Here is a 12,483-nt window from a genome sequence, read left to right as displayed (position 1 = left end):
GACTTTCCAGTATTGCCTCCCTTGGCTTCCTGAAGCAGTCGTCTACCGTCTGGTGGGATACCAGCCTGCCTTGTGGCACATAGCACTTGTAGCTCTACATAGCTACAGGTCCTTACTGCATGAGCTGCAACATTCATTGCCTGTTGCTGTCTGTCTGTCTGCAGGGCTGTTTTGCATCCCAGCCTTACTCTAGCCCTGGCAGCTTGGTCTCTCTCCCTAGCTCTCATCAACCTTAATGATTAGTCCAAGTTCCATGTATGCCCCTTCCTGGCTGTTATGGCTCAATGCAGTTAACCAGACCATAACTGATTCTGATTCAAGATAGTACTATGGGGAACTGATACCATGAAGAACATTTCATAGGCTAAGTTAGATCTGCTTGCCTCCTTCTATTTATCAGTTGCATGTTTAACATTGGAATGTTTGCTATAGCATAAAAAATTTCCTGTTAAACAAAGGAAATAATTGTTAAAATGATACTTCAGAGCAGGTTATATTGATTTTTTTGACTGATACATTTTGAAAGGCTTACAAAGGAAAAAACAGGTACAATAAAAGCTGACAATGATAATGACGACATCTCTCCTGAAGATACTCTTTATTTTTTCAAAACCATCTTCATTTCATTCATTCAACAAATTACCAAATACTTACTAAAACCCAGATACTCTATCAGGCACCAGAATAGGCATGGAGTAAACAAAGAAAAATAGGATATTAAGACAAATTTTTTCTTGGGACTTCCCTCGTGGTCCAGTGGTCAAGAATCTGCCTTCCAATGTGGGGGACTCAGGTTCAATCCCTGGTCGGGGAACTAAGATCCCACATGCTGTGGGGCAACTAAGCCCATACACTCTAGAGCCCATGCACCACAACTAGAGAGAAGCCCGCATGCCACAAGGAAAGATCCCACATGCCACAACAAAGATCCTGCATGCCACAACTAAGACCTGACACAGCCAAAAAAAAAGACAAAGTCTTTCTTATCAAGAAGTTTACAGTCAGCCAGCATTTATGATGGTGATTTTTCAACCTTTTTTTCAGCAACAAAATCAAACATTTTCAAATGATAATCTTACTTGGCATCTGTATCAGTCAGGATAGTTCTGGTTATGCTGCAGTAACAAATGAGCCCAACGTTCCAGTGGCTTACAACAGCAAAGGTTTATTTCTCATTCATGCTTCATGCCCATCATGGATCAGCTAAGGCTTTGCTTCATATCTTCTTCATTTCAGGACCAAGGCTAATGTATCAGCCTCTATCTGGAACACTGCTTGTCTCATAGCAGAGGAAAAAGAGACTATAGATGAGAATATAAAACCCATAGCCAGGCTCTTAAAGCTTCTTTCTACTCTTATTTCATTGGCCAAAAGAAATCTTGTGGCCAAGCCTGGCATCCTCAAAGCAGGGAAACATAACCTTCTCCAGGAAAGAGCAGCAACTATTTTTGAAGAATAATGCCCACAGCACCACAATATAGGGAGTAAACAGATGGAAATAGCATCCCTCTTCCTGAGGAATCTTTACAGAATCTTCAGCCTCTATGAAATTCAGTTGAGAAACAATCTAACCATTATCCACTCTGAAATTCACAAAAGTCTATAGAGTAAGCAGAGAAATTGTAATTGAATCATCTGAAAGGTAAGGAAACCCTCTGAGGCCCAGGAACTTTACATAACCTCCCAGAAGACAGACCAGGATGGAGCACTGGTGTCTCCTACTGTACTAACCTTCCTGTGAGACCTTGCTCTGCCCCAGGCCCTATATACAGGAAGCCCTTTGTCATAATATCCATGGAATTCCTAAAAGCCAAGAAAGCTGTCTCTTTCTTACCCACTCAGCTTGGGCACAATTGCACTTTGTCCCAGGTGGCCTGCTGCACACAAGGCTACGCCGTGTAAAATCACCACAGAAATCTTGGCTTGGTTTGACCTTTGGAGTGTGCTTACAACACATTCTGAAAAGCAGCAGACAGATTGTACCAGCTCCACCAGCAAGCACTTCAGAAAACAAGGCCTAAGAAAGACCTAAAGGGAGAACAATTCAGCCTAAAGAGGTGGTAACAGTAGTTGGGTAGTGGAGATGAGTATAGTAGTTTTTCTTATCTGGGGTATTCACCCCTGTTTGTTCTTTGGGACGGAAGGTAGGCTTCCTACAGAAGAGGGTTATTGAGTACCAACTATGTACCAGGCAAGGCAATAAGAGCCAAGAACAGAGGTGACTAAGACACAGTCCCTGCCTCTAGAGATTTCAGAGGAAGGGAGTACTTCCTCCCTTCCAGGGAAGATGGACTTGGAGAGGATGCTGAGTGCATCACTGTCTAGGAGTGATTTCATGGGATGTAGCCTCTGAGAGTGGGGAGGACAAGAGAGGATGGAGCCCCCCCTTAAATTCAGAAGCCAGAAGGCCAGCATTTATAAGGTGAGTGAGGTCCTTGTTTACCAGCACCACCAATATATACAAACTATTACCTACATGGAGGAAAGAGCCTGGACTTGGAAACTAAGGATCAGGCTTGACTTCTAGTCCAGTCACTTATTCTCCATACAATCTTAGGCAAACCTCTAAGCCCACAAGAGCAACATTCCTTGTCTATAAATAGGAGATAAGTAAAAGCTGCCTTAGCTACTTCACAGGGTGGTAGTTTGGGCCAAACACATTGTGAATAAGAAATTGCTCGATTAAATGTAAATTTGGCTTCTCTTCACTGTCATCCTTGAGCACTGCCTCAACACACACTAGGGTGACCAAGTCATACCGTTTGACCAGGGCTTTACCAGTTTTAGCAGTGACAGTCCCACATCCCAGGAACCTCCACAGTCCCAGAAAAAAAACAAAACAAAACAGGACAATTGGTTTGCCCATCACACATTCTGACCAGAGGGTGGAGAGGTCAATGCTGCCCATAACACTGTTTCTAAAATTTCTAATTGGTGTGCAATTCAGTGAGTTTTAGTACGTTCACAAGTTTGTGTGATTATCACAACTAATTCCAGAACAATTTCATCAATCCAAAAAGAACTCATTAGAGTCAGTCCCAATTCTCCCCTCCCCTCAGCTCCTGTCATCCACAAATCCACTTTCTATCTCTACGTATTTGCCAATTCTGGACATTTTATAAAATGGCATCAAATAATATGTGAGCTTTTGTGTCTGGCTTCTTGTATTTAGCATAATGATTTCAGGTTCATCTCTGAAGAGGCATCAGTACTTCATTCATTTTTGTGGGTGAATAATATTCCGTTGTATGGATATACCACATTTTGTTTATCAGTTCATCAGTTGATGGACCTTTAGGTTGTTTCCACTTTTTAACTACTATGAACAGTGCTGCTATAAACATTTAACATACAAATTTTCATGTGACCATAAGTTTCCATTTCTTTTAGGTGGTCCTCTAGGAGTGAAATTGCTAAGTCATATGGTAACTCTATGTTTAACTTTTTGAGGAACCACCAAACATTTCCAAAGCAGCTGCAACATGTTACATCCCACCAACAACGTATGATGGTTCCAGTTTCTCCATATCTCCATTTGTTATCGTCTGTCTTTTTTATTGCTGTCATCCTAGTGGGTGGAAAATAACTCACTGTGGTTTTGATATGCATTTCCCTGATGGCTAATGAAGTTGAGCATTTTTCATATTCTTATTTGGCCATAACACTTGAATTCCAAAAAAAGTGGTCATCTCACTGTCCTGAATTTCCTTGTTGAGAACATAGGAGCTCTGGCAAGTTACCAACTCCTGAACAGAGAGAAGAGCCTCTTTCTGGTCCTGCGCAGGACAAAGGTTCAAATGCCTGTCCACAGCTACAGAATAAAGTCCAAATTCTTTCATGGCATCCAAATTCCTTCACTATCAACCTCCGATTTACTTTTATATCCTCAACCCCCTTTCCCCTACGTGAACACTCCAACAGAGCAATTGTTGTCCAAACAGACAATCTATTTACTGTCCCTAGGAACAGATCACTCATGTTTACTCCTTTAAATCAGTACCCAATGGAAATCTCAGTTTATAAACTCACAAGTGTGAGAAATGTCACACCTTCTTTTCTATCAACCAACAACTTCTACCCCTAACTACCTTCATGCAAGATGGATGAGAAATTCTGCCTCAGTCATTCTGAGGACTCTGTCTGGTGCTAGAAAGATGTCAGGGTTTCAGGGACTTACACATTGTCAAAGCATAGAAGGGGTGGGTGGGAGATGGGACAGGATGATGATTACCATGGAGATGGAGACTGTCCTGTTCCATGGCCCCTCCAGTTCTGGAGGTTCTTCTAGGCCTGCCAGAGGTGCTGTAGTCTTCACCCATGCCACAAGCCCTGTGCCTAAAACTGGCCGTTCCTCTAAGAACCCCCACCTCCACCCCCCCCCGCCCCCACACACACACACACAGGGTTCTGCTGTAGAATGAGACTCGTGGAATCTACAGACTCTCTCCTTCTCCCTGGAGAACTTCTCTCCACTCACATTCCTCCCCCATATTTGGGAAACCCCATGGGGGTGTCTCACATATGGCTCTGCGCTGTCCTTGGAGCTTCTCCTGGCATCTCCATTTCCTCCTCATCCACTGCTGGCCTCCTAGGGCTCCATCCTTCCCAGCTGCCTCCCTGGGATAAACAGGCCCGACACACTACATAAGCAACTGCTGTGTGCTTTCTGCTCACGTTTCCTCCTGCTCACGTTTCCTCCTCGTGCTGGAGGTCCTCGGTCACTTCTTCATATCCCAATCACCTATAGTCACTGAGCTCCACCTGAGACACAAGTCCACAGCTCACAACTCCTGTGCTTACCACAGCTTGCAGAGACTGCAGTGCTACGACTTTCTCTTTCCTTTTATTCAACTTCCTCTTTCTAGGATTCAGCATGAATCCAAGAGAAGGGAGTTAGAGAACAATCTGAGAGGCATGGGCCATGCTGCACTCAAAATTCTTCCTCCCAGTTAACATATGATCCTGCAGTTCCTCTCCTAAGTATATAGCAAGAGAAATAAAAACATACGTCCACACAAAAATGTGTACATGAATGTTTATAGCAGCTTATTCGTAAAGCCAAAAAGGTAAAAAGAACTCAATCAATGGATAAATGGGTAAACACACCATGGTATATTCAAACAATGGAATACTATTCAGCTGTAAAAAGGAATGAAGTGCTGATAGATGCTACAACATGGATGAATCTTGAAAACATTATGATAAACAAAAGCTACCAAACACATAAGATCTCATAGTGTCTGACTGCATTTATATGAAATGTTCAGAATTGGCAAATTCATAGAGACAGAAAGTATATGGTGTTTGCTAGTGCTGTGGGAACTGGGCAGATTGTAGGGTGATGGCTAAAGGGTACAAGCTTTCTTTTGGTGGTGATGAAAACTGTCTAAATTTCATTGTGGTGATGGTTATACAACTCTGTGAATATAACAAAACCCATTAAATCGTAACTTTAAATGGGTAAATTGAAAAGTATGTGAATTATATCCCAATAGAGCTGTTATAAAAAAAAATCTACCTCCCCTTCCTCTTTAACCCATTGTTCTTAGTCCCAGTCTCACTGCTTGTCGCCTCTCCCCCTTAGGATGAGTTCTTTTTTGTAAGACCCTTCCATCTTTTGTGCAAATGAAATCCCACTGGACTTTACAAACATACCCATGCATTTCTAAATTTGCAGGTATACCACTGAGGCTGGTTGCTAGGATCTCAGCCACACGTGTTTGTTGATAGGGATGCTCCTAGCTACCAAATAGTGTTTGAACTCCTGCCCTAGTTTGAGAAGAAATTAGCATCTAAGAACCTTGAATTCTGCATCTTCTTTATCTCTGAAGTTGCTGATAAGTGAGACCCCTCCCCCAAGCATCCCCAGCTTCAACCCATTTCTTCATCTGTGTCCCACTCTGGACTGAAGCATGACCACAGATGTGTCCTGTGTACATCCTGCCACATACCCCTGTGTGAAGACACCAAGAGTTGGTTCTATGATGTAGCCATCCAGGCCCGATTCCTTATTACAATACTTCATACCTTTTGTTATATTCATAACACTGGACATGACTCAGTTGCTAATGGGGAAAGTTTAATATTGATATTATTACACAGGAAATATGGCTGTGCCACCCAGTAGGGAGTTTATTTTCCAATCATGGTGGAGAATTTGGAAGATGGAAGAAGAGTGTAAAAGATGCCTCGTTGATCACTGCCGTGAAGAAAGCTTATCTTACAAAAGGAGCTGAAGGAAGTGGTAACTGGAGTTAACACACATGCCAAGTGGTCAGGTCAGAGAACATGAGAGGTGTTGCATCGGAAGCCAGTCTCATGAATGATGGGAGCATTCAGCCAGCACTGGAACAAGGAAATTAGAAGGAAGTCAGATGGGGTGAATCAAAGCCTCTTGTAGAATCAATTGTCAAGATGTGGTCATGAAAGTCTGTATAACAAGCAGCTACTCAGCCCAAGAAGAGCAACAAGGCTGCTCCCCCTCCAGCCTCCAGTGGCATCAAGTCAAAACTGCAGGAAACAGAGGGAGTCGAATGGGCTAGAGCCGCCTGCAGACCTGGGCTGAAGCCCCTCCCACATTCTCTCCCAGGAAGAACTAACTTCCGTTTTCTGAAAGGTTCAGGGTGAGAGGGGGAGTGAGGAGGAAGACTAGAGTGTTGAATAATGAAATTCCTAGACAGAAAGGGGAATTCATCTTTATTAGGAAAATTCCAAGCCAAGGGTTTAGGGAGCCATGAAGAACCATCCCATGATTTCAGAGATACACGATGGGCACAGAGGAACCTGAAAACAAAGGGAGAGGACACTGATCGACAGGAATCAGAAGCTTAAAACCACTGTGTGGTCTGGAGCACATGTCCCTGAAGGTCAGGACCAGGTCAAGGGTCAGAACCAGGTAGGCGAGGTAAAGGCAGGACATACCGGAAGGAAAAAGGGCAGGGCTGTTAAGTGTTGCTCCAAAACTGTGCATGGGTCTCCCCTGCTGGATTTAGGGAGCCCAGAGCTTCTCTGGAGCTGCTGTTGCTCTTGGTTCCTCCCTGCTGCCGCTAGAGGCAACATTGATGGCTGTGAGAAGCAAATCAAGCCCATTTCCAATGTAGGTTTTTAGTTTGACCCTTTGCATATTAATAATACATCGCAACAGCCTCCCATGACGGCAGAGTCCCTGACCCCAAAGCTTTGGGTCCCTGGTTCTTGGAGCCGGGTTAAAGAGGTGACTTCACTTGCTCTCCACTTAACTTTATGTGACCTGTCCTCTGTAGCATCTCTCCAAGTCAGAATCGAATTTCAGCAGGGCGAATTCATCCCTTTATGCCCTTCCTGTGCCTTATTGATGAGGGAATTGTAAGAATAGGACAGAGGGCATCTGAGAGGGAACACATCCGATTTTTAGAGGTTACGAGGCTTCAGATACATATTTGCAAAGGGCTTGGCAGCCTGATAAGGGACCAGCAAAGATAAAGTGAATAAGCCAGACTCAGGAAGAAAGAACAGGTACTTAAACGGTTGAGTAACAGGGCAGAGAAGATCTGCAAAATTAGAGAGAGAGGATGGAGCCAGACAAGCGGAAGCACTTCTGTGAAAGGTTAGTGTTAGGAAAACCTGGGGTTAGGCTCTCACTTTTCCATGGAGCTTTTTTTTAAATTTATTTTTAAGATTTTTGTTGTTGTTGTTGTGGACCATTTTTAAAGTCTTTGAGTTTGTTACAATATTGCTTCTGTTTTATTTTATTTATTGATTTATTTTTTGCCACAAGGCATATGGGATCTTAGCTCCCTGACCCGGGCTCGAACTCGCACCCTCCAAACTGCAAGGCAAAGTCTCAACCATTGGACTGCCAGGGAAGTCCCTCCCTGGAGCTTTTGTATGCCTCTGGCTTGCACAGCAACCAAGGGCAGCTCAGCCAGCCACCTGCCATGATGAACAAAGTAACTGGAGGCACAGCTTATGGTAGATGATGCCTTAAAATAAGTGACCAGGAGCTCTGAGCGCAGATCTGTTGGGATGTGAGAGCTCCGACGTCTGTAGGCAAGGCCACACCAGCCACACAGGCACAGGAGGCTCTCAAGTTTGATAGGCTGCCCAGGAGGTGAAGCCTCTGTGGTCTCCCTGCTTCCCTTCTTCTCACACATAACGAACTTTACTGAAAATTCTTCCCAGGACCTAATGTTTACTTCCAATTTCCTCATGAGTCCACTTTCTATTACCCCACCATAAAATAGCTAAAGAGCAATGACAAAGACTCTTTTTTTTTTTCCTATAAAATTCCTTTATTATTTTTTATTTAATTTTTTATTTATTTTTATTTATTGACTGTGTTGGATCTTCGTTGCTGCACAAAGGCTTTCTTTTAGTTGCGGAGAGTGGGGGCTACTCTTTGTTGTGGTGCATGGGCTTCTCATAGCAGTGACTTCTCTTGTTGTGGAGCACAGGCTGTAGGCGCACAGGTTCTAGGCGCACAGTCTTCAGTAGTTGTGGCACATGGGCTTAGTTGCTCCACGGCATGTGGGATCTTCTGGGACCAGGGCTCGAACCCGTGTCCCCTGTATTAGCAGGCAGATTCATAACCACTGTGCCACCAGGGAAGCCCCATAAAGTTCCTTTATTCACCTTTGGGGTCAATCACACCCCTAACCCCCATCACCAGGCAACCGCTGATTTTCTATCTGTCTTTTCTAGAATGTAATATAAATAGAATCCTACAGTATTTAGTCTTTTGTCTCTGACTTCATTCACTTAGCATAATGCTTTTGAGATTCATCCATATTGTCTCATGACAAAGACTCTTCTTGAACAAATTTACTTAGGCTCCTCTGAGCCCTCTTCTCCACTAGGCCTCCACCGTGGCTTTGTGTCCTTCCTTGGAGAGTCCAGTTTTAGCAAGAATCTTGCTAAGTCATCCCCCAACACTTGATATCTGATCAAGTTCCTCATCTCCATCCTTGATGCCAAGTTCTTGGCCCGTCTTCAGCAAGAATCCTGTTAAATAAATTTAGCAAGAAGGTCCCCAACCCTTTATGTCCCCACTTAGTAATTTTCCAACCACTGATGCTCTCAGGATTCTGCTCATTGGCTATGAATCCCTGGCTCTCTCTGCTGTGTTCAGAGCTGAGCCCCGTCTTTCTCCCTGATTGCAACAGAGTTCATTCATTACAATAATAAAGTTTTTTTCACCATTTTAATGTGTCCACTGAATAATTTTTCTTTTACAGCAGCTCTTACCCTATTCTTTTCTAAAAGTGCTCCTTTTTCCAGAAGGATGGTGAGCGGCCCCGTAGCTTCCTCATCTCAGATCTGAATAATCTAATGACCACCATGCTGCACACAGACCTTCTTCCTCACCCTCCTGGCAAAGTTGGCCTCTTCTGCCTGAGGATTTGATGGCTTTGCTGATTAATGTGAATGGTACTAAAAATCCTGAGTGTTTCATTTGGATGTTAAGTGGAAAAGCCCATTGTGCATTATGTATCTGAAATTACTTTCACTGGAATGCCTTGGAATGAAATTATCAAGCCTTTCTCTAATTAATTTGGTACAAAAGTTTATTGTGAGGAGCTTCTGGGATAATGCAGCGTGCTACTCTGATAAGAGAGTCCAACTGCTGCCATTCAAGTGTTTGAAAGCTTGGGTTTTACGGTTGGGAGGACTCCCTCCAGCCCTTCCGTTACCTGGCAACTCACAAATGGGCTCCATTGCAGACAGAAGTCAAGAGCACAGCCCAAGACAGCTCCCTTGGTGTGTTCATCAATTGTAAATGAGACCATTATGCAGATAAGTTGAATATGAATGGTGGTGGGCTTCAGCAGCCTTCTAAGGAGTCAGAAATTTCAGGAAAGTAAATGAATAAGTAAAATGAAAGACTCAACAAGGTGAAAGTTTTGCCCTTAAGAGGAAAAAAACAAATCCTTGAGATCTGAAAATCCATTTTCTTTTTAGAAGTGAAATTTTTTCACCTCTTAGCAGGGAGGAGGTTAATCACTCCAACAACCTTAATCCTGCTTTCCTGAACTCTGCGAGCTCTTCCCAGAGCTCACAGATGCAGAGCCCAGCCATGGTGGTGGGTCATGGCAAGCAGGTCTACACCACAACTTTACCCCATGGTCCAATTCTCTGTAAAGATACTTTGCAATTTTCAAGATTTTCCTCAAAACATGATTTTTGCCATAAGAAAATTTTCAAAATACCTCCAAGGTATATTTTGAAGGTAAAATATCCAAGGAGGATATTTTAGCACACACTTTGCTTTTGTAAGGAATAGAAAACTTTTCCCCTACCCTTTTAAGTTCGGAAACTGGGGGCCTGTGAATTAAACTGATACCAGACACCAGAAAAGGCATATGAATTTGTTAACTTAAAATTTTATATGCATAGGGGCATCACAGAAGAAACTGAATGCCCAAATGAGTGATGAGATTTGAGTTTATATACTGATGGTGTTCGGGCATGCTATCCCAAAATACGGCACCTTGACATGCTGAATATTTTAAGCTGAAGGACTCTGAGAAAAGGCATGTGTGGGAGGATTTCTGACCTTCCCCTAAAGCAGGGCATAAAGCTGTCAGGTGAGAGGTGTCCTCCACATACCGAGCATCCTCATCTTTAACACCCAGGAGAGGAATCTGAACCAACAGGGCTTGCCGTCTCCCCCAGTTCACTACACTTAGCTCATATCCTTTGCAGTCCTACCACATTTTCCCACAACTTTCCACTCTGCAACTAATCCAGAAATGCTCGAGTTTAACCACTTCCTTCCGTCCCATTTTCTTTACTTCCCATGTCAAGTAAAACTTATATTAAATAACTATGGAGGCTTTTTTCTTGTCAATCTATCTTTTGTTAAGGGGCTCTGGCTGAGAATTTAGAAGGGTCGAGGAAAAAGATATTTTCCTCCCCCACAAAGTCATCTTAAAAGGGAATGGAGCTTTTACGTCCGCGCGTAACTGGGGGTGGGGGTGGGGGTGGTACGTGTGAGGTCATCGCGCGGGCGGGCGGGCGGGCGGGGTCAGGCGGTTTGAACTAGACGAAGGCGGAACCGGAGCCGGAAGATGTCAGTGAACGTGTACTCAACTTCGGTCACCAGTGATAACCTCAGTCGACACGACATGCTGGCCTGGATCAATGAGTCTCTGCAGTTGAATCTGACAAAGATTAAACAGTTGTGCTCAGGGGCTGCCTATTGTCAGTTTATGGACATGCTGTTCCCTGGCTCCATTGCCTTGAAGAAAGTGAAATTCCAAGCTAAGCTAGAACATGAATACATCCAGAACTTCAAAATACTACAAGCAGGTTTTAAGAGGATGGGTGTTGACAAAATAATTCCTGTGGACAAATTAGTAAAAGGAAAGTTTCAGGACAATTTTGAATTCGTTCAGTGGTTCAAGGAGTTTTTTGATGCAAACTATGATGGGAAAGACGATGACCCTGTAGCTGCCAGACAAGGTCAAGAAACTGCGGTGGCCCCCCTCCCTTGTTGCTCCGGCTCTGAACAAACCGAAGAAACCTCTCAGCTCTAGCAGTGCAGCTCCACAGAGGCCCATTGCAACACACAGAACTACTGCAATCCCTAAGGCTGGCCCAGGTGTGGTGCGGAAGAATCCTGGTGTGGGGAACGGGGATGATGAAGCAGCCCAATGGATGCAGCAGGTCAACGTATTGAAACTTACCGTTGAAGACTTGGAGGAGGAGAGAGATTTCTACTTTGGAAAGCTAAGGAACATTGAATTGATTTGCCAGGAGAACGAGGGGGAAAACAACCCCGTATTGCAGAGGATTGTGGACATTCTCTATGCCACAGATGAAGGCTTTGTGATACCTGATGAAGGGGGACCTCAGGAGGAACAAGAAGAGTATTAACAGCCTGGACCAGCCAAGCAACATCCGAATGCTTCACTCCAAATCGTGTGCTTAACTGTAAAATATTCCCTTTTATTATTCTTAGAGGACTCACTGGTTTCTTTTCATAAGCAAAAAGTACCTCTTCTTAAAGTGCACTTTGCAGAAGTTTCACTCCTTTTCCGATAAGTTTGAGTTAGGAGCTTTTACCTTGTAGCAGAGCAGTATTAACATCTAGTTGGTTCACCCAGGGAACAAAGAGGCTGACCATGGGGCTTACTTTGTGGATGCTGGTAGCACTGATGGCTGGAGAAGGTGGAGACCTCAGTAGAGAGATGTAAAGACGGAATCGAATTTTAAGCTAATGTGAAATCTTGGCAGAGAACGTTTTAATAAATAAATAAATGCCTTAAAAAAAGGGGGGGGGGGAATGGGGAGGGACCGAGGGCTTCTGGAGAACAAATGACTTCTAAGAAGGGGTGAGGTGAAAGGGCACTTGTGGAAACACACTTTTTTTTTTTTTTTTTTTTTTAAAGATAAGTGGGCCCTTAGGAGAATAGGTGCAAGATTGGATAGTTTTGTGACAATGTCTGTCCAGGCGTGGTAGCTGGGAAGAGATTAGAGTTGCTTCCTGGGGGTGTGGGTGGGGGG

General features: G+C 43.8%; 1 protein-coding gene across 1 annotated transcript; it reads left to right on the top strand.

Moving 5' to 3' along the window:
• The first annotated feature begins 11,033 nt into the window (after positions 1–11,033).
• Positions 11,034–12,006, top strand: LOC130859463 (microtubule-associated protein RP/EB family member 1-like). The gene is given in 2 exon segments (XM_057746894.1): positions 11,034–11,459; positions 11,461–12,006. Coding segments are annotated over 2 exon segments (807 nt in total). The 5' UTR covers positions 11,034–11,045; the 3' UTR covers positions 11,854–12,006.
• The last annotated feature ends 477 nt before the right edge of the window (positions 12,007–12,483 follow it).

Source organism: Hippopotamus amphibius, chromosome 8 (genome assembly GCF_030028045.1).
Source record: "Hippopotamus amphibius kiboko isolate mHipAmp2 chromosome 8, mHipAmp2.hap2, whole genome shotgun sequence".
In the NCBI taxonomy this organism is placed as follows: domain Eukaryota; kingdom Metazoa; phylum Chordata; class Mammalia; order Artiodactyla; family Hippopotamidae; genus Hippopotamus; species Hippopotamus amphibius.
Note: the sequence above shows the minus strand (reverse complement) of the source record. Positions and strands in the feature narration are given on the sequence as shown.